The 23171-nt window shown below is 45.0% G+C and overlaps 1 protein-coding gene across 2 annotated transcripts in view; it reads right to left on the reverse strand.

Annotated features, from left to right (window-relative positions):
• Positions 1-16414, reverse strand: part of LOC145337560 (zinc-binding protein A33-like) — a 41577-nt gene extending 25163 nt beyond the window's left edge. For both annotated transcript variants that reach the window (XM_080182353.1, XM_080182352.1), the window contains exons 1-5: positions 15919-16414; positions 15735-15830; positions 15408-15641; positions 13806-13828; positions 12567-12682 (exon numbers count right to left, since the gene is read on the reverse strand). In XM_080182353.1, coding sequence (XP_080038479.1) covers positions 12567-12682; positions 13806-13828; positions 15408-15641; positions 15735-15830; positions 15919-16389 — 940 coding nt within the window. In that variant the 5' untranslated portion in view covers positions 16390-16414. The remainder of the gene's footprint in view (positions 1-12566; positions 12683-13805; positions 13829-15407; positions 15642-15734; positions 15831-15918) is intronic.
• Between the last annotated feature and the right edge of the window lie 6757 nt (positions 16415-23171).

The following is a 23171-nucleotide window of genomic DNA, read 5'->3' on the forward strand; positions in this document are numbered from 1 at the left end:
GCTAAGTAGGATGGGCTTCAACTCATTGGAGTTTAGAAGAATGAGAGGTGACCTTATTGATACATTTTGGATTCTCAGGGGGCTTGTCAGCTTGGATGCTGATAGGTTGTTTCCCCTTGTGGGAGAGGCCAGGACTAAAGGGCATATTCTCAGAGCAAAGGGTTGTCCATTTGAGACAGAGATGAGAAAGAATTTTTTTCTCTCAGAGGTAGTGAATCCTTGGAACTCTTTACTGCAGAGAGCTGTACAGGGAGAGACATATCTTGAGGGCTGAGATAGACAGATTTTTAATCAGTAATGGAATCAGGGTTATGGAAATAAGGTGGGAAAATGGAGTTGGAGGATTATCAGTTCAGAACAGTCCTGATCTCACTGATTGGCAGAGCAGACTCAATGAGCCAAATGGCCTACCTCTGTTCTTGTATCTTATGATCTCATTATTTTATGTAAGGTGATCAAAACAGTGCACATTACTCCAAATGCAGCCGCACTAAGGCCCTGTACCCCTACAGGCACAATTTTTATACTTGATGCCCCTTACAATAAACACCAACATCCCAATTATATTCCAAATTACTTGCTGTACATGCCAACTAACGTTTTGTGATTTTTACACGAGGACATCCAAATCCTTCTCGACCCGAGAGTTCTGCAGTTTCTCGGTGCGATACCAGACCGGACCCCAAATTTGTTACAATATTGGAAAAGGCTCCATATTTGGCTATGTTCTGAATAGGAACAATCAGTGAATTTGGTGCAGCACAAATTTGAAATCCCAGTTACACTTTGGTAGGAAGAATGGTAGGAAGGACTATTACTTACGGGGCGAAAAACTGCAGCAGGCGACGGTGCAGAGGGACCTCGGGGTCCTTGTGCATGAGTCGCAAAAACCCAGCCTGCAGGTGCAGCAGGTGGTCAGGAAGGCGAATGGGATGCTGGCCTTCATAGCGAGGGGGATTGAATATAAAAGTAGGGAGGTCTTGCTGCAGCTGTATAGGGCATTGGTGAGGCCGCAGCTGGAGTACTGTGTGCAGTTTTGGGCGCCGCACCTGCGCAAGGATATTTTGGCCTTGGAGGGAGTGCAGAGGAGGTTTACTAGGCTGATACCGGAGTTGAGGGGGTTGAGCTATGAGGAGAGGCTGAATAAACTAGGCTTGTACTCGTTAGAGTTTAGAAGAATGAGGGGAGATCTCATTGAGACGTATAAGATGATGAATGGGATGGATAGGATAGAGGTGGAAAGACTCTTCCCGCTCAAAAAAGACAGTAGGACTAGGGGGCACAGCCTCAAGATAAAGGGGGGGCGGTTCAGAACGGAGTTGAGGAGGAACTTCTTCACTCAAAGGGTGGTGAATCTCTGGAATTCTCTGCCCGTTGAAGTGGTGGAGGCTGCCTCGCTAAATATTTTTAAGAAGCGGGTTGATGGGTTTTTGATAAGAGAGGGGATTAAGGGTTATGGGGAGAGGGCGGGAAAGTGGAACTGAGCCACGACAGATCAGCCATGATCTTATTGAATGGCGGGGCAGGCTCGAAGGGCCAGATGGCCTACTCCTGCTCCTATTTCTTATGTTCTTATGTTCTTATGTTCTTAAAGGGTATAAAGCCATAAGATTCCACAATTTGAAAGAAACACAATAATTTTTGAGGCAGCATCGGGGCATAATGGTTAGCACTGCTGCCTCACAGCTCCAGGGATATGGGTTCAATTCCAGCCTTGGGTCACTGTCTATGTTGAGTTTGCACGTTCTCCCTGTGTCTGTGTGGGTTTCCTCCGGGTGCTCCGGTTTCCTCCCCACTTCAACGATGTGCGGGTTAGGTGGATTGGCCATGTTAAATTGCCCCTTAGTTTTTCTCTGTGAGTGTGTGCCCTGTGATGGACTGATGTCCCGTTCTGAGTGTACCCTGCTTAACACCCAGTGCCTGTTGGGATCAGCTCTGACTCCCCAGGACCCTGAATTAGAGTAAAGCAGTGAAGTGAGGAATAATTTTTCTTTTAAAGAATCAACAAAGCAAACAATTAATACTATATATCTTGTACATAAATAATGAATGAGGTAACCATGAATTAGCAGGAAAACCTAATTATTCACTAAGAGGATAAAGACATAAGATTCCATAATTTGAAAGAAACACAATAATTTTAGAGGTGGCATAGTGGTGTATCGGTTAGGATGCTACCTCACAGCTCCAGGCACTGGTCTCGCACACACCTCATACCTCATGTTAGATGAAATGACGAAGGCAGAACACACAGACTTCCTCAATAATCTGTCCAAATGTCAATGATCGCCATTAAAAACCTCTGATAGATAATGTAGGATCAGGTGACTGGCATTAATGAGGAACTACGAGATGCTCTTATGCTGATAGGAATCGTAGAAATAGAGAAATGAATGAGATTTAAAGCAGATAAATTTACCCAGGCCTGCTGGTCTCTATCTCAGATGCTGAAAGTAGTGACTGTAGAGAAAGTAGATGCATTGGTGGTTATCTTTCAAAATTTTACAGACTCTGGAATTGTTCCTGCAGATTGGAAAATGCAAATGTAACTCCAATGTTTAAGAAAGAAGGGAGAGAGAATATGGGGAATGAAAAGCCTGCTAGCCCAACATTAGTCAGATAGAAAATGCTAGGATCTGTAACAAATGATGTAATAACTGAACACTGACAAAATAATGGTGAATTTGGGCACAGTCAATGGGGATTTATGAAAGGGAATCAGTCTAACAAACTGGTTGGAGATTTTGAAGAATGTATTGTCAGAATAGATAAGGTGTAACTGGTGGATCTGGTGTACTTAGATTTTCAGAAAGCTTTTAATAAGGTCCCACACAAAAGGTTAGTAAATAACTTTACAGCAGATGAAATTTGGTGGAATGTACTAGCATGCAGTACATGCCAGTATACGTATAAGGGAACTGATTAACATACAGAAAAAAGAGAGTAGTGATAAATGCTCATTCTGAGGTGAGCAGCCTGTTTCTAGTGGGTAACACAAAGATCAGTGCTTGGGTCTCAACTATTCACAATATACATCAAAGAGGGCTTCCAAGGATTTCCACCCTTTCACCATGCTCCAGGTATGGTCCAATTCATGTCCTGTATCATGAAAACAGAATCTCTACACCTGCCTGACATCATTCGATCTCACTGTGAACACTTGGGATAAAACAGGAATTCTATCCTGGAATGCGCAGACCTGTCTGGCCTCGAGTGGGCGAATCTGTGCGGCACTCTGTCACCTGGGCTGCTAAAGACATTGTGCAGCTTGGGGTTTTTCTTACCATTGTCATCATCAGGCTGGATGTGACACACAGTTTACTGTCGGCACTGCTGGATCGTCCAGCTATATCGATGATGTTCATGTCACTGTCCAGAGTGACCGGCCTGGAATTCACCAGCAGCAGTGCGAGCTGCTGAAGGATGGCCCATCACTTGCTGTTTTGAGCTGGGGTGTACACATTGATTAACCAGAGCAGAGCATTCTTATACAGTACGTCTGATATGAGGAGGTGACTGCCCATCATCTCCACAACATCAGAGATGGTGAAGTTCCCTCTCCACAGCAGAATATCCAGGCTGCAGGAACAGGAATCATGTCCTCCTGATCAGATCAATCAGACCACCATCGTGACCATGGACTGTAAGTGCTGAGGTGAGGCATCTCACACTCCTGCAGAAACGATAGGTCAGCTGTGATATTGTCAAGATATCCCAAGACCAAAACACAACTTGTAAATTTAATATTGATCTTTGGATAAATGCCTGTCCTTTACCAGACCCATTGTCTGTGATAGTTCCAGCTCTTTGGTGAGCTCTTGCATACCTTTAGTGTCCACAAACATTCTCACTATTGCTGGGCTCAGAAAGCCGTCCTGGTCCAGTCAGCTAGTGTTGTTCAATCGGGGTGACATTGTGGACTGGGGGAGAGAGAGAGGTGAGGGTTTGGGGTCAGGGAACTAGAGATGTTTGGGCTGTCTGTAAGGGGTGTCTGAGGAGTGAAGTGACTACACCGGAGTGACCCTAAAGGAAGTAGCAACACAGATAGTGGATTAATTGGTTGCAATTTTCCAAAAATCCTTTCTGATTCAAAAGAAGTATCGGAGGATTGGAAAACTGCCAATGTGACACCACTATACAAAGAGGGAAAGAGGCAAAAAGCAGGTAACTATCGCCCGATTAACCGAACATCTAGTGTTGGAAAAATGTCAGAATCAATTAAGGAAGGTAATAGGGGCACATTTAGAAAATCATAATCTAATCAAGCTGAGTCAGCAAGGATTCATGAAAGGGAAATCATGTGCAAAGAATTATAAGATCATAAGAACATAAGAAATAGGAGCAGGAGTAGGCCATCTAGCCCTCCGAGCCTGCCCCACCATTCAACAAGATCATGGCTGATCTGAAGTGGATCAGTTCCACTTACCCGCTTTCTCCCCATAACCCTTAATTCCCTTGTCTATCAAAAACCTATCCACCCGTGACTTAAAAATATTTAGCGAGGCAGCCTCCACCACTTCAACGGGCAGAGAATTCCAGAGATTCACCACCCTTTGAGTGAAGAAGTTCCTCCTCAACTCCGTTCTAAACTGCCCCCCTCTTATCTTGAGGCTCTCCCCTCTAGTCCTGCTATCATTTCTAAGTGGGAAGAATCTCTCTACCTCTACCCCATCCATCCCCTTCATTATCTTATACGTCTCTATAAGATCCCCTCTCATCCTTCTGAACTCCAACGAGTACAGACCCAGTCTATTTAGTCTCTCTTCATAGTCCAACCCCCTCATCTCCGGTATCGGCCTAGTGAACCTCCTCTGAACTCCCTCCAAGGCCAATATATCCTTCCGCAAGTGCGGCAACCAAATCTGCGCACAGTACTCCATCTGCGGCCTCACCAGTACCCAGTACAGTTGCAGCAAGACCTCCCTGCTTTTATATTCAATCCCCCTCGCTTTTAAGGCCAACATCCCATTCGCCATCTTGATCACCTGCTGCACCTGCAGACTGGGTTTTTGCGACTCGTGCACAAGGACCCCCAGGTCCCTCTGCACCGGAGCATGCTGCAGCTTTTCGCCTTTTAAATAATAATCTCTCCTACCATTATTTCTGCCAAAGTGGATAACCTCACACTTGCTAATATTATACTCCATCTGCCAGGTCCTCGCCCACTCGCTTAGCCTATCCAGATCTCTCTGCAGACTTTCCACACCCTCCACGCAATTTGCTTTTCCACTCATCTTCGTGTCATCAGCAAATTTTGACACCCTACAATCAGCCCCTCCTCCAGATCATCTATATAAATGGTAAATAGCTGAGCCCTCAGCACTGATCCATGCGGCACTCCACTAGTCACCAACCGCCAATCAGAATAGCACCCATTAGTACCAACTCTCTGCTTCCTATTGGACGACCAATCCTCAATCCACGCGAACACCTTACCCCCAACTCCGTGCACCCTAACCTTCTGCAGCAACCTTTTATGAGGCACCTTATCAAACGCCTTTTGGAAATCTAAAAACACCACATCCACCAGTTCCCCTCTGTCTACCGCACTAGTCACATCCTCATAGAAATCCAATAAATTCGTCAAACTCGACTTCTCCTTAACGAATCCATGCTGTGTCTGCTCTATCAAACCATTCTTTTCTAGGTGCCTCGCTATTTCCTCTTTGATGACGGATTCTCGCATTTTTCCAACTACAGACGTTAAACTAACCGGCCTATAATTCCCTGTGTTTTGTCTGCTACCTTTTTTAAACAGTGGCGTAACATTTGCCATTTTCCAATCTTCCGGCACTTCCCCAGAATCCGGCAAATTTTGGTAAATAATTACTAAGACATCCACTATCACCTCTGCCATTTCTTTCAGAATTATCAGAAAAAATCAGAATTTAATAGAGTTTTTTGAGAAGATCTAAAGCAGTGTGGATAGAGGGGAACCAGTACATGTGTTGTATTTCGACTTCCAGAAGGCATTTGACAAGACACCTCACAGGAGGTAAAGTCATAAGATGGTTAAGTCCATGGTGTTGGAAGTAGTATATTGGCATGGATAGGGAATTGTCAAAGGGGCAGGGAACAGCAAGTGGGGATAAAGAGTTCATTTTCACGTTGATAACCTCTAACTAGTTCGGTTCAACAGGGATCAGTACTGGGACCACAACTGTTTATAATATATATAAATGACTTGGATGAAGAGAGCAAATGTACTGTATGAACCTGATGAAGGAGCAACACTCTAAGTGCTGGTGACACCAAATAAACCTGTTGGACTTTAACCTGGCGTTGTGAGACATCTTACCATGACTTGGACGAAGGAAGAAAATGTACTGCAGACAAATTTGCAGATGACAAAAATAGGTGGAAAGGCAAGTTGCGACAGAGAAACAGTTTGCTGAGAGAACTTGATAGATTAAGTAAGTGAGCAAAAAATTGGCAAATGGAGCAGAATGTGGGAAAATATGAAGTTGTTCAATTTGGAAGGGAGAACAAATGAACAAAGTATTTAAATGGAGAAAAATGGAAGAAAGTTTGAACACAAAGGGACTTGCGGGTTCTTGTACAGGAAACACAGAAAGCTCGCACACAGCGGCAGCAAGAAGGCTAATGGAATTGTAGCCAAACGGGCCATCTAAAATGACGTTTTGTGAAGCATTCTGGGACAATTGGGCAAGAAACTAAACCGACAGGCTGCAGTTTAAAGACAGAGACAAACAGGCTGCAACCCTGATGAGTGAATAAACAGGATATGGGTCATCTCCAGGATGAAAGGGACTTTACAGTCACACTGGCTTGTTTCATCTCCAGGATGAAAGAGAGGTTCTGGTCACACTGGGTTGTGTACCAGGCATAGGAGCACCGTGAACCCTTATTTAGGAGGAAGGTATGTAACCAATGCGCCTCTAACACCTACAGACATGGCTGCTGGGGACACACCCAGAGATCGGTGTGGTAGCACCTGATTGGACTCTTATCGATCAGGGTGATCAAGTACTGATCGATTGATTGGCAATGGCCAAAAAGGGGCATGAAACCCAACGGGCTATTAAGGGTGCTGCACAACCAGGAATCTCTCTCTCTCTGACCCCATGAACGAGTTACAACAATGGTGACCATCCCCAGCAAGAGGAGAGCCACCACACCCGAGAAGGAAGGAAGAAAGACCAGAGCCAAAGTGCCAAACCAGACAAAGGACCAAACTACGCAGACGACGACCAAGACTGACACACAAATAAAGGCCAATATCTGTTTGGGTATTTGCTAATCACGCAAAGTTAACTCAAGGTCTTGTATTGGACTTGAATTTTAGTATTTTTGTCCAAGATAACTTATTGTTGGTCGGGTGGGTGATTATTCATTGTGTGGGTTTAAATAAATATTGATTGTACTAACAAGACGTCTACTCGTAGTTATTCGTCCACCGTATAAGGGTTAAAACAGACTATGCGGCAGTCAACAGAATGTTGGGCCTTATTTCAAGGGGGTAGAGTACAAGAGTAGGGACATCTTGCTGCTCCTGTACAAGGTACTAGTGAGACCATATCTGGAGCACTGTGAGCAGTTTTGGTTCCCCTTATTTAAGGAATGATATTATTCCATTGGAGGCAGTTCAGAAAAAGCTCACGAGGATGATCCCCGGTGCAGAGAGATTGTAATGAGGACAGTTAAAACAATTTGGAACTCTACTCATTGGAATTTAGAAGAATGAGATGTATTCTCAATGAAACATAGAGGATTATTAAGGGGCTTGACAGGGTACATGCTGAGAGGGTGTTCTCCCTCATGGGAGAGTCTCGGACCAAAGGGCTTAGTCTCAGAAAAAGACGCATCAGCTTAAGACGAAGATGAAGAGGAATTTCTTCTCTCAAAAGGTAAAGAATCTCTGGAATTCTTAACTGCAGAGAGTTGTAGATTCTGGGTCGATCACCATGATCGACCCATGATTGGCTGAGGTAGACAGATTATTAATCAGTGAGGGAATCAAGGGTTTTGGCGTTAAGGTGGGAAACTGGAGATGAGGGTGTGAGTCTTTGGAACACCTTGCCACAGAGAGCTTTAGGGACAGAGTCCTTGTGTATATAAAAGGCTGAGATAGATAGATTCTTGATCAAGAATAGAAACAAAGGCTTTGGAGTAAGGGCAGGAAAGAGGACATGAGGAGTGTTGACTCAGCCAGGATCTATTGAATGGCACAGCAGGCTTGAGGGGCTGAATGGCCTACTCCTGTTCCTATTTCTAGTGGTCTCATGGAGATGGCGACTGTGTGAGTAGCAAATTAAATTCACATGGTAAGTTCTGGTAACACCTTTTCAGTTTTAACTATAGATTAAGATTCAAAATTGGATGTGATACTAACCTTCAATAAGTTATGCTGGCTTGTATAACTTGTAGAACCAACAAGGGAACAAGCCATCTTGGACAACGTGTTGTGCAATGAGAAAGGATTAGTTGCTAATCTAGTTGTGAGACACCTTTGGGGACGAGTGACATAATATGGTAGAATTTTTTGCCAAGGTGGATAGTGATGAAGTTGATTCTGAGACCAGGGTCCTGAATCTCAATAAAGGTAATTATGATGGTATGAGGGATGAATTGGCTGTGATGGACTGGGAAACATTACTGAAAGAAAAGACAGTGGACAGGCAATGGCAGGCATATAAAGAACAAATAGGTGAACTCCAGAAGTTGTTTATTCCTGTTTGATACAAGAGATGGTAATGGAATTGTGCCCAAACCATGGCTTACAAGGGAAATTAGAGATATATCAGACTCAAGGAAGATGCATACAAATTGGCAAGAAAAAGCAATAGGCCTGAGAATTGGGAGCAGTTTAAAATTTAGCAAAGGAGGACCAAGGGATTGATTAAAAAGGGTAAAATAGAGTATGGGAGTAAGTTAACGGGGAACAGAAAAACTGGCTGCAAAAGTTTCTATAGGTATGTGAAGAGAAAAAGATTCACAGAAATGAATGTAGACCCAGCTGTGAGGAAGATGAAGAGATGCTTCAGCATGATTTGGACAGGCTGTGTGGGCATTTGCATGGCAGATGCAGTATAATGTGGATAAATGTGCAGTTATCCACTTTGGAAGCAATAATAGGAAGACAGATTATTACTTGAGTGGGTGGAAATTCAGAGAGCCGGTTACTCAGTGAGACCTTGGTGTCATTGTACATTAATTCCTGAATGCAAGCATACAGCGGGCAGTGAAGAAGCCAAATGTAACTGGTTTGATTAGTGAGTTTGCCGATGACACAAAGGTTGGTGGATTTGCAGATAGTGGCGAGGACTATCAGAGCATACAGCAGGCTATACATCAAACTTAGGCAGAGAGATGGCAGATGAATATAAGGTAATGCATTTTGGAAGGTCTAATACAGGTAGGAAATATACAGTGAATGGCAGAACCCTTAAAAGTATTGATAGGCAGAGGGATCTGGGTGTACAGATACACAGGTCACTCAAAATGGCAACACAGGACGAGAAGGTTGTCAAGAAGACATATGGCATGCTTGCCTTCATTGGCCAGGGCACTGAGTTTAAAAATTGGCTAGTCATGTTGCAGCTTTATTGAACTTCAGTTGGGCTGCACTTGGAATATAGTGTTCATTTCTGGTCACAATATTACCAGAATGATGTGGAGACTTTGGAGAGAGTACAGAAAAGGTTTGCCAGGATGTTGCCTAGTATGGAGGGCATTAGATATGACGAGAGGTTGGAGAAGCTTGATTTGTGCTCACTGGAATGACGAAGGTTGAGGGACAACCTGATAGATTATGCGGGACATTAACAGAATGGACACTCAGAAGCTTTTTCCCAGGGTGAAAGAGTCAATTACTAGGAAGCATAAGTTTAAAGTGCGAGGGACAAGGTTTATAGGAGATGAACGAGGCAAGTTTTTTTTACACAGAGGGTGGTAGGTGCCTGGAACTCTCTGCTGGGGTAGGTAGTGGAAACAAATACGATAGTGGCTTTTAAGGGCGTCATGACAAATACATGAAAAGGGTGGAAATGGAGGGATATGGTCCCTGGAAGGGGAGGGGGTTTTAGTTCAGTCGAGCAGCATAGTCGATGCAGAATTGGAGAGCCAATGGGCCTGTTGCTGCACTGTAATTTTCTTTGTTCTTTGGTATGTTGGCCTTCGTCGCAAGAAGATTTGAGTTTCAGAATAGCAATGTTTTGCTGCAAATCCCGGGGTAGATTCAAGGCAAGAAACCATCATAATAATACGGGAAATGAGGATCACAGAATAGCAGGAATGGAAAAAGAGATAAAACTTAAGAATACACCAATAGTCAAGACTAGATGGTACAAAGATAATAAAAAGATGAAACTAAAGGCTGTATATGTGAATGTACACAACATTCATAAAAAAGTTAACAAATTGATAACACACATTATGAATATGATCATAAATGAATATGATCTGACTACTTTAGAGAGACATTGCTGCAGGAGGAAAGGATGACATTAATGACATTGAAGAAGGATAGAAAGCTTGGTAAAGGTGGAGGGGTAGCACTGTTTATCAAGGACCTCATTGATGCAATAGCTGGACAAGACCTGGGCTCAGTAGATCTGGATATAAAATTGGTTTGGAGATGAGGAATAGGAGGTGAAAGAAGTCAATAGTAGGAGTGGCCTACAATCCTGGCAACAGTAGCCACAATGTGGGTCACAGATGAAGAGACAGTAATAATCATGGAGGATTTTAATTTAAATATAAACTGGAAAAATCTGGCTGGAGTTTCCTGGATGGGGAGTTCACAGAATTCGTTCAAGAAAGTTTCTCATAGCAGAAGGTTCTGGAACTAACCAGAGAGTAGGTTTTATTAGACTTGGATTTGTGTAATGTGACAGGAATAATTAGTGAATTAGGAGTGAAGGCAGCACTAGGCAGCAGCAATGACAATACAATTGAATTTGAAATCCATTTTGAAAGGGAGAAGAAAGGGTCTAAGATCGGTAGTTTAAACTTAAATAAGAGGAACTATCTGCTCATGAAAGCTAAGCTTGTTGTAGTGAACTGGGTCCCCAGGCTTGGTGATGCATCGATAGAGAAGCAATGGCAGATGTTTAACAGGATATTTCAGAATATTCAGAATAAATATATTCCTACTGTAAAGAAAATCCCCAACGGGAGGAACCACCATCTGTGAAGTTAAGGAAAGGCTCAAATTCATGGAAAAAACATATAACTGAGCAAAGATGAATGGCAGGTCAGATGACTGATCAGAATGTAAAGAATGGCAGAGATCAAACCCCCACAATAATGTAGCAGCATGAAAATAGGTATCCAGTGTTCCCACACTAAACTTGAGGAGAAGTCACATTGTCTGTACAAATTGGAGACATTTGGTATAACTGGAGACTCAATACAATCTTGATCTTCCATTGGATGGTGATACCCCACCCAGAGGAACAATCTATACATTGGTTTAATTCCTGGTCTTAAAGGGACTGCTGCAAACCCCATTGGAAATGATGTAAGGAGTTTATTTGTTCTGGTTCCTGCCTAATATTTATGTCAGAAACAACATCATCAAAAAACAGAAAACTTCATCTTTATCACAATGCTGTTCCTGTGGGCTTGTTGTTTGGAAATTGGTTTTCTCATTTTCTACACTCGAACAGTGACTGTTCCTCAGAATTATGCCACTGGTTCTGAAGTGTTCAGGCTCACACTGCAGGAATGAAGGGGCATTTGATGATTACTCTGTGACCAGGAGGTGAGTTATTTTTCTTACTGCTGCTTGCTGCTCCTTTCTCTCTCACCCCCTGCTGTGTATTCATGAGGATTTCTTATCCCCTGTTCCCTCCTCAGGAATGACAGAGCATTTTCCCATACTGCACACCAGTGGGAAACTGGACAGTGATATTGTTCTGAAGATCAGCCCTCAGAATGGATTGGGCCTCTGATCAAATTCAGAGTGAGCCGTGGGTTCAGTGGTCCACTACCTCAGTGGAGTCACTCAAAAACTCAACCTCACTCAATCCAAACTGCCCTGTCACCCTCCCTATTCTAGATTTAAAAGCTTTACCTACTTTGATCTAGACTCCGTGACCGTGTCAAACATGTGGATGTTTATAATCTCCCTTTTATTCCGAACCTTGAACATTTCAATAAGATCACCACACCCCCTCTCTTATCCAGTGCAGACTCAGTTTCTGCAGTCCCTCCTCTTGATTAACGTGTCCAATTCCACCAAACAGAATATCTGTCATTTACCACTTGCTCTCCAATGTCAGTGTGTCCTGATAACTGATGGTGAAAAAATGTTTCCCACAATGACAAATGAGACAAGTCCAGTTCCCTGGAGCAATTCCATTTCACATCCTGAGATTGTTGCCCTATTCCTCTGGTTATACAGATCCCTTCACTGCTTTGACACACAGTGCTGATGGCTTCAGACACTTACCCAGAGGAACCAACAGAAAGAGAAATATCAGAATGGGAAGACTCCAGGTATTAACAACCAGAAATGTGAGAATTTAATCTGGATCTTTGGAGCTCATTCAATATATTTACAACTGGATTTATAAGCAGGAAAATTAATATGAGGGATTTACCGGGGTTAATGAAGTTTATCATTTCTCTCCATGCTCTGTACTGTAAAAGGTCTTTGTACTTCCCGACAGACAGGGCGGCAGCAGATACTGAGAGTGTTTGAGCCTCATCACTAATCCTGTAAATGGTAAAAATGATGCTATGAATTTGTATTTCGTAGAAGATTTTAGAACTTATTTCAATGGTCAAGTTTTCAGCATTTTTGATGATAGAGAAGATGTACAAAATGAAATGTTAATCTAGTTTCTCTACTGAGAAAGGAATAATTTTAAATTCAAGGGAAGAGAATGGAAACAGCCATGTCTTGAAAAAGGTTCAAAATCTGATAACAACCATCACAGACTGCAGGAAATGATAAACATTTAGCCTGTCCACTTGCTGTATTATATACAAAGTTTATAGAACAAAGACAAAGGCTGAAAACATCCCAAAGCTGAATATCCAATTCTGCAATCCCTGGGCCCCACAACCCTCCCAGAATCCAGCTCACCTCTACTTCCAGCACCTTGAACATCTCTGATTTCAGTTTCTCCCCCACTGGGAACTGGACCTTCAGCTGCCAAGATCCTGAGCTCTGGAATTCTCTTTCTGATCCTCTCTGTCTCTCTCATTCTCTTTCTTCCTTTCAGACGCTCTCTGAAATCCACCTCTGTCATCCAGATTAATATTTCCTTATTTGGCTCTGTGTCAATTTACTTTTATAACGCTCCTATGAAACTCCTTCGGATATTAATTTCCAATAAAGGCACTATATCAATACAAGCGTTGTGGTTGTTAACGACACAGAGCCAGTTTGTATTTAGTATAAAATTAGAATTCGTTCCCCCCTTTAACGTGAGACTTCCTCGGGTTGGTCAGGCTCCATGCAGGGACATGGGTGACCCACTCCTTGGAAACATGGACCATGTGGCTCTCTCAGGGTCAGTGGGAAGATCACAGACACTAACAGCCAACATCGGGCAAGTGATCACTTCCGACCTGGGAACCAGATTGTATTATTTACACTTCCTGGTTATTTATTACAATATCGTAGAACAGTTATGTAAAATCACTGTAATAAACTGAGTTATCATAAAGCTCTCGTCAGTGTGTATACGCGGAGCTTATCATTTCCTGCAGTGTGTGATGTCTTGGTAACTAATGACCAACCATTTAAAGTTGTGACAACAAATAAATACATAATAACACTTCACTGAGTTTATTTACCAAACTGCAGAGTTTCAGTAAAGAACATGTCCTACCTTCTTTCCCGACAAGCTTCCTCCTGAAAGAAATGAATCAGGAACAGTGAGGGTGACAGTAACAGATTTCAGGAGCAGTTAGACAGGCTGGTGAAATGAGCAGACTCAGAGCAGATGAGATTTCACACGGAAATGTAAAGTGATGCATTTTGGAAGGAAGATTGTGGAGAGTCAAATAAACTGGAACTGAACATCAGTCCCACTCACAGACACAGTGACTCTCACACACCATACCAGACAAACCCACACACTCACAACATGGAACTGGAACTGGATATCAGTCCCGCTGACAGACAGTGGGGGTTATTCTCCCAGCTCACTGTGATGCTCCAGAAATGCAACAGGCTGGGAGACATCAGTGGGGGTTGTTCAGGGTCTCCCCGCTCGGCGCCACAGGCTCCACACATCTCCCAGAAGAAGATTTGTGGCATCTTCAACTCCGCCGAGCTGATTTCCATATTTAAATTCATATTTACATCTAATTAGTGGGTCCGGGATTAGACTCTCCAAACCCGCCATTGTATCTCCCTCTGCCAGGATTGCTTCACTCCAGCGGGTTTACAACAGCTCCCAATAACAGGAGCAGGTGGCCCAACCCCACCGGAGGCTCCTGCAGGACATCGGAAGTAAGGGGTGTGCATGCTGAGCAGTGCCAGCCTGGCCCCTGGCAATAGCAAAGGGGTAAAGTGTTAATGCTTACTGGGCATCGAGCAATGCCAATGGGGTGGGTCAGAGGGGGCAGGCCAATGAGGGTGGGGGCCTGTTGTAAGGGCGATTGGTGGGAGGTGGATGGGTCCCACTGCCACTCTGCATTGGGATCTGAAGGGAGGAGGGTGATTAGTATGGGCCATCCAGGATAGGGGGGCTGGCGGGATTGGTGTTCAGGGAGATCGGAGCTGATGGGCAGCTGGTGGAAGGAGGGGGGTGGGGGGAGGAGACACCCGGAGATGCCCCGAGGCCAGCAATCAGGGAATAAGGGGGCCCGAAGGAGCAGTAATGTGGGGTCGCGGGGCTGGCCAGCGATCTGGGCTCTGACAGATGGGTGCATGTGCAGTGGCACACTCAGAGCTACGCTGTCGGCCTCTCCAGTGGGAATGGGGCCGTTCCCTGATTTTCAGTGTGAATCTCACTGAGGCACGCTACAATTCTCAGAGTTTGGGAGATTCATTTCCAAAGTCCCACGATAAAAACCCCAGAGGGAGTTATTCGAGTTTTGATGCAAATTCGGCACTTCGAATAGTTTTGGGAGAATCAGCTCCAGTGACTCTCACACACCGTACCAGACACACCCACACACTCACAACATGGAACTGGATTATAATGGGAGTTAATTAAAGTCAAGAAACACGGAAGTAATCACAAAGCAAGTGTGAAGATCAAGAAAACTCATTCTCAGGAGGTTCCAGGTATTCCCAGGAATCTGCAGACAGTGTGGGTGCCATTAATTCAGAGACAGCAGGAAAACCGTTTAGGCAGGGACACAAAATTCTGTTCAAATGGGTTAGTATTTTCAATAAATTCTAGATGAATTTCACAGTTACCATCAGTTATTTAGTGACTGTATGAAATTTCCCTGAACTGAGCCACAATATATTCCCTCACCTTCAGAAATATCAGCTCGTCTTTTTGTTCCATCCGTTTCTGCAACTTTGAGAGTTCCTCCTCAACAGAATTTAAATTCTCCTGAATCTCTCGAAGGTTTCTCTCCATTGGTTCTAGAATCCTCTCCTCTTCTTCCCTGAGATCTCTGAGTAATCGCTGCTCTTTCTCAGTGAGAATCTGGTGCATTTTTCTGAACTTGGATATGATGTGGGTCTGCAGACTGCTCGACTGTTCCTACCCAATGAAATGTGAAACATAATTAGTGTCCCGTGATAAAGGGAACAAAACTAACCGAGATCCCAGAAAATCAGCGCAGGGAGACCTTACCCTAACTTCAGAAATCTTCCCTTTCTGTTTCTCTTCAGTTTCTCGAAGCGCCGATTTCTTCTCTGTGAGAGAATCTAAGGAAGGTTTCAGCTGATCCTGGGATTGGGAGAGAAAATCACAGAATGAAAGGGCTCGATTTTGAAAATGTGATAAAACTATCCGATAAATAATATTTTCATTTTACCTTGTAGATCTCAACAGCTTCATCAAAAGGCAGGAAGCGATGCTCTCGGTGTTCCCGTGAATCTCTACAAGTGTAACAGATCAATTTCTTGTCAGTTTCACAAAACAGCTTCAGTTCTTCCTGATGTTTCTCACAGTGAAGTTTACTTTCCTTCTCTTTCCGATTCAGGTTTAATTGTCGAGTTTTCTCGGTCAGATTCGCTAAGGCCCAATTTACCCTGAGGTTTTTTTCCGGAAACTCCTCTCTACATTCCGGGCAGGAGTTTATCTCCTTCTTTTCCCAACTCTGGGTGATACAGGAGCGACAGAAGCTGTGTCCACAATCCAGTGAAACGGGTTCAGTGAAGAAATTGTGACAAATGGGACAATTTGCCTCCTCGGTCCAACTCTCTGCTTGTTGTCTGGAAGCCATGTCCACACTCTGCACTTCCTGATTCAAACCGCTTTCAGTTTCGGTGTTACTGCCGCACATCCTCAGTTCAGCTATTTCCCGATGAAGTTCACTGCAGCACTCAGGGAATTATTATTACAGAATACCTGACAGAAGCCCTGACCAATCGGCTTCCCCATTGCTCGGAAACCCGCCTCTTAATCGGAATGAAAGACACAATAACCAATCGCCGTATGGACTGCACGAAATCCCGCCTCCTTCGCGAAGACAGACATTCTCTTTGACCAATCGTCTTTCAGATTCTCCAAAATTCTGTGTTCAGGTTCAGAGTGACAGGAGCTCGAACCAATCGCCTTCGAAGCTTCATGAACCCCGCCTCCCTCAGTCTCAGTGACCGGAGCTTTCCCGATGCCAAAAACACCCGCTTCTTCTCTGATTGACAGTTATAGCGAACATTCGACATTGACTCCCCAGAGCCGCCTCCCTCAAAGTAAATGACAGCCACCTCGACCAATCGGCTTCCAGATTCCCTGGAATCCCGCCCTTCTCACGCAAAGTGACAGGAGACCCGGTCAATCGGCTTCTCCATTCCCCGGAATCCCGCCTCCCTCACTCAGTGACAGACACAAACAACATGTTGAGTTTCTGCTTCTTGGATTTAATGATGAGCTGTGGAATCTTTGAGAAAAACTGTTTCTATTCCAGTGGTTCTCAGATTGTTTTATTTGAAGAATCATTTTACAAATGTAATCATGGAGCCTCCAATGTAAATTATAATTCTATATAATAACCACAATATGAACAGGTTCCATCAGTTTACAGCTGGCAGGAGGCAGGGAGACGGTGTGAAATTATGGGATGGATCTGTTAGTGACCTTTAATCCCGCAGATTGTCAGCGGTGCTGAGTTTGCCCAGATATTCCATCCCGGACTGAAGATGGGAAAGATTCTCTCAGTGGAAGTGTGGGTGAAAGTGTGGAGATGGGACATGTTGTCCGCATTGTAAAATGACACCTGTCCACCCTCATAGTCCAGGGAAACCCCGATCTTCCGGAGATTCACACTTGGGGTGAGGGGGGTCAGTGAGGGGGAGGTGAGGGCAAAATAACCTCTTCCTGGAGACAGCCTCACAGTCCACTGCCACATAAAATCAAGACGTGGATATGCCGGCGTTGGACTGGGGTAAACACAGTAAAAAGTCTGACAACACCAGGTTTTAGTCCAACCGATTTATTTGAAAGTAAACTCACAAGCTTTCAGGTTAGTCCCTTCGTCAGGTGAATGGAGAGTTCTGGCCTCAGACAGAGCATATAAAGCACAGACAGTTTACAGATTACTGATTAGAATACGAATCTTTACACCTAACCTGCTGTTCAAGTCCTGAAGTGGCTGACAATGTGTGCGGAAGGAGCACTGATCACAGGTTAAAGAGATGTGTATTGTCTCCAGACAGTACAGTAAGTGAGGTTTTGCAAACCCAGGCAAGTCACGGGGGTTACAGATAGTGCGACATGAACCCAAGATCCCTGTTGAGACCGTCCTCATGTGTGCGGAACTTGGCTATCAGTCTCTGTTCAGCGACTCTGCGCTGTCGTGTGTCGTGAAGGCCGCCTCGGAGAATGCTTACCCGAAGGTCAGAGGCCGAATGCCCGTGACCACTGAAGTGTTCGCCAACAGGAAGCGAACAGTCTTGCCTGGTGATTGTCGAGCGATGTTCATTCATCCGTTGTCGTAGCGTCTGCATGGTCTCCCCAATGTACCATGCTTCGGGACATCCTTTCTTGCAACGTATCAGGTAGACAATGTTGGCCGAGTTGCAAGAGTATTTACCGTGTACCTGGTGGATGGTATTCTCACGTGTGATGATGGTATCCATGTTGATGATCCGGCATGTCTTGCAGAGGTTGCTGTGGCAAGGTTGTGTGGTATTGTGGTCACTGTTCTCCTGAAGGCTGGGTAGTTTGCTGCGAACAATGGTCTGTTTGAGGTTGCGTGGTTGTCTGAAGGCAAGAAGTTGGGGTGTGGGGATGGCCCTGGTGAGATGTTCGTCTTCATCAATGATGTGTTGAAGACTCTGGAGAAGATGTCGTAGCTTCTCCGCTCCAGGGAAGTACTAGACGACGAAAGGTACTCTGTCCACTGTGTCCCCTGTTTGTCTTCTGAGGAGATCGGTGCGGTTTTTCGCTGTGGCGCATCGGAACTGTCGATCTATGAGTCGAGCGCCATATCCTGTTCTTATGAGGGCATCTTTCAGCGTCTGGAGGTGTCTGTCATGATCCTCCTCATCTGAGCAAACCCTGTGTATACGGACGGCTTGTCCATAGGGAATGGCTTCTTTAACATGTTTAGGGTGGAAGCTGGAGAAGTGGAGCGTTGTGAGATTGTCTGTGGGCTTGCGGTACAGTGAGGTGCTGAGGTGACCGTCCTTGATGGAGATGCGTATGTCCAAGAATGCAACTGATTCTGGGGAATAGTCCATGGTGAGTCTGATGGTGGGGTGGAATTTGTTGATATCATCATATAGTTGTTTGAGTGATTGTTCACCATGAGGCCCAAGGGAGAAAATGTCATCGATGTATCTAGTGTATAGCATCGGTTGAAGATTCTGTGCAGTGAAGAAGTCTTGTTCGAACCTGTGCATGAAGATGTTGGCATATTGAGGTGCAAATTTGGTCCCCATGGCTGTTCCGTGTGTCTGGATGAAAAACTGGTTGTCGAAGGTGAAGACATTGTGATCCAGGATAAAGCGGATGATTGTAAAATTGCATCTGGAAACTGTCAGTTGTCAGTATTGAGTACTGATGCAGTCGCAGCAATGCCATCATTGTGAGGGATGTTGGTGTGGAGCGCCGAGACATCCATTGTGACGAGGAGTGTCCCTGGTAGAAGTGCTCCATGTGTGCTGAGTTTCTGTAGGAAGTCCGTAGTGTCGCGACAAAAGCTGGGGGTTCTTTGTACAATGGGTTTCAGGATGTCCTCGACGTAGCCGGAGAGGTTCTCACACAGAGTCCCATTGCCCGATACGATGGGACGGCCAGGTGTGTTTGCCTTGTGTATCTTTGGGAGGCAGTAGAGATCTCCAATGCGGGGAATACATGGAATGAGAGCACGGAGGGTGCTCTGAAGGTCAGGATCAAAGGTCTTGATCAGACTGTTGAGTTGACGAGTGTGTTCTTTGGTCGGATCTGCGGGTAATGTTCCTCATTGTTTAGTTGTCGGTACACTTCATAAAATCAAACCATCCTCTTGACCTCAGCCCCACCATCCAGAATCCGGACTCAGGGCTCAGGGAGATAAACGCTTTCCTCTTCACAGACTCTCGGTCCACTCCCAGAAACCACCCTGTCTGCTCCCCCACCTCCACCTCCCAGTAATATCTCCCTGATGTGAATCCCTCTGATCCCGGGACACATTCCCAGGAGTTAAACCTCTCCGGGGTGTCAGATGGCGGCTGCCGTTCGTCTCCGAGTCTCACTCTGGTCCGGTCCTCAGACAGGGTGAGCCGGGAATGCGCTGTGTTCGAATCCAGAGTCAGAGAGGCTGGAACTGGGAGAAAGTTAAAATAACACAGTCAGTGATTTAGAGAAAAGGTGTTGGGCGGGGAGTGGGTGTGAGGAGTGAGGAAGAGAGGAGAGAGGTTAGTGAGGGGGAGAGGAGAATGAGGGGTAGGGGAGAGGGAGCAGGAATGTGATGGAGCCAGAGGGAAGAGAGAGGAGTGGGAATAAACAAGAAAGGAGAGGCAGGGAAGAGAGGAGAGAGTGAGTGAGAGAAAGATAGGAAGGGGGAGAGAAGGAGGTGGAGGGGTACGGTTGGGAAGAGAGAGAACGGGTAACAATGAGAAGGACTGGACGAAGCAAGAGGGTAAAGAGGGAGAGTGAAAGCGGGATGAGGGAGAGAACAAGTCAGAGTAGGACGTTTTGAGTGTGGAAGCAGGAGAGAGAACAGCAGAGCAGATGACAGGAATTGGGAGAGTGGGTGAGAAAGAAAGGGCAGAGTAGAGAGAGCATCTGGAAGGCAGGTAGTGTTTGAGGCTGTGAGATCAAGGTAGAGGAGTACAGAGCTCAGGGTGGCAGAGAGAGTGAGGGAGAGCATGAATACAAAAGTGGGAGAGTGTGAGAAAGAGAAAGGAGGATAGTTAATGAGAACAGGGGCATGGGAGGAAGAATAGGATGGTGTGAGAGAGGGAGGGTCAGAGGGAGGAGGAAATGTTGTGTGGGATGTTCTGTATGGTTTGCCCAGTTAAAAGGCTTCAGCTTAAGATATCTCTGCCTAATGTAACTATTTGTGCGATGCTTTAAGCTAACTTAAGCTAATTTGATCACACCAGCTTGGAATTCTGAGTCCAGCCTGGAGACTTCGTTGTTCTCTGAAAGTACAGAATATACAGAAGCTTTCTCATGGGCGCAGAAACAAGTTGTTGGTGCAGCTGGAGACTGCTTATAGGAAACTTGGAAAAACATAAGTATTTAGTTATATTGTAGACACAGATCGATGTTTAGTTTATTTGATGCATACTATGTTTTGAGTTGTTCGATCTCAGCACTGGCTTTTTGCTGCTCTCGCTCTCTCTCTTTCTCTCTCTTAAGTAATCCTTATTTCGCTTTCTGGAAAACGCTTATAAAAGACGCTGAAATAAAGGAGTATTTACTTCGGATCAGTTATGCTCAAGTTTATGCTGAAGAAGTAAACAGACCCTTCTGTGTGAAAGACGGGATGGGAAATAAAGCAGGAGGGGCAGGGAAGAATGTGCGAGAGAGGGAAAGGGGAGAGATCTGAACAGAGGAGAGTGAAGGGGAGAAGTTTCGCAGAATGATGAGGGAAGGGGATAGGAGGTGATGTGGAGAGAGATTATGCGTAGATGGGGGAGAGTGGGAAGGTGCTGAGGGAGAGTGAGTGGGGAGCATGGTCAGACAGCGAGAGGGACAAAATGAGTGCCTGGCAGAGAGATAGGATGGTTGTGAGAATGAGGGAGAGATTGCGGGACAGATTGAGTTTCAAGTTTATTAGTGTCACAAGTAAGCTTACATTAACACGGCAAGGACGTTAGTGTGAAAATCCCCGAGTCACCACACCTCGCCGCCTGTTCGAGTACACTGAGAATTTAGCATGGCTAACCAGCATGTCTTTCGGACTGTGGGAGGAAACTGGAACACCTGGAGGTAACCCACGCAGACATGGGGGAGAACATGTAGACTCTGCACAAACAGTGACCCATGCCAGGAATCGAACCCAAGTCCCTGGTGCTGTGAAGCAGCAGTGCTGACCAGTGCTACCTTGTCCCCCTGCACACTGCCTGATTGTTGGGATGGTCTACACCTGAACTGCTAGAATGAGTGTTCTAGCAAATTGCATAACTCAGGAAGAGGGCTTTAAACTAAACTCAGAGGGTAAGCTTCCTTGAAGATACGTGACAAATCCAGGGGTAGATTCAAGGTAAGAAACCATCATAATAATATAGGAAATGAGGATCATAGAATAGCAGGAATGGACAAAGAGATAAAACCTAAGATTTAGTGATTTGTTTGATCCAGGCTATGTTTTGTGTTGTTCGATCTCAGCGCTGGCTTTTGGCTGCTCTCGCTCCCTCTCTTTCTCTCTCTTAAGTAATCTTTATTTCGCTTTCTGGAACATGCTGATAAAAGAAACTTAAATAAAAGAGTATTTACTCACGGACTCCCCTCACCCCGAGTGTGAATCCCCCGACGATCGGGGTTTTCCTGGACTATGAGGGTGGACAGGTGTCATTTTACAATGCGGACAACATGTTCCATCTTCACACTTTCACTGAATCTTTCCCATCTTCAGTCCCGGAACTGAATGGCGACGTGAAAACCTCGATCACCGCTGCGGGATTAAAGATCTCTAACAGATCCATCCCATGATTTCACACCGTCTCCCTGCCTCCTGCCAGCTGTAAACTGATGAGTGTGAGTCTCAGTCACGGGTGAAGAGAGAAGCCAGGTTAACATTCCGGGTATAAACCCTGTAACTGGGAATTGAAAGATCAGCAAAGACCCCTTGGGACTGGGGGAAATGAGGAACGGGAGGAAAGTAAAATAGAAGCTCAATTGTCGAGAGGAATTTACTGGGTAGAATGAGCTGTGAACTGCAGGAACCCGGTGACCTTCCTGCCTGTAATGTTGCTCGAGAGGCGGTAGGTGGCGATAGATGACAAGGGACGTGTCCAGAATAAGTGGGAATCATCTTCGGGATGAGAGCTCTGTCATTCAGGAGAGAAATCAGGAATCTCTTTGGTACATGGCGGACATGGTGGTAATGTCGCTACAGTTGTTATAGAGAAACCCAGGATAATAATTTCAGGACAGAGGTTCAAATCCCACCACAGAATTACATCATTAAATCTGGAGTATAGATTTTTATTTTATTTATTAATGTCACAAGTAGGCTTACATTAACAGTGCAGTGAAGTTACTCTGAAAATCCCCTCGGGACCATGCTCTGGCACCTGTTTGGATGCACTGAGGGAGAATTTAGCATGGCCATTGCACCTAACCAGCACGTCTTTTGGACTGTGGGAGAGGAAACCCACGTTGATACAGGGAGAACGTGCGGACTCTGAACAGACAGTGAACCAAGCCGGGAATTGAACCCGGGTTCCTGGCGCAGTGAGGCAGCAGTGCTAACCACTGTGCCACTGTACCGCCCCAAACAAAGCCATTCATCACAACCTCATAGGGAAGAAAATCTGCCATCTTCACCTGGTCTAGCCTATCAGCCCCACCGCTATATGTCTGATTATTAACTGTCCTGTGTAATGGTCCAGCAAACAATTCAGTCCAATGGTAATTAAGAATGGGCAACAAACGCTGGTGCAATCATCGATGTACACATCCCATAAAAAA

This window comes from Carcharhinus amblyrhynchos, unplaced genomic scaffold, assembly GCF_965287045.1.
Source record: "Carcharhinus amblyrhynchos unplaced genomic scaffold, sCarAmb.v2.hapA scaffold_52, whole genome shotgun sequence".
Lineage (NCBI taxonomy): Eukaryota > Metazoa > Chordata > Chondrichthyes > Carcharhiniformes > Carcharhinidae > Carcharhinus > Carcharhinus amblyrhynchos.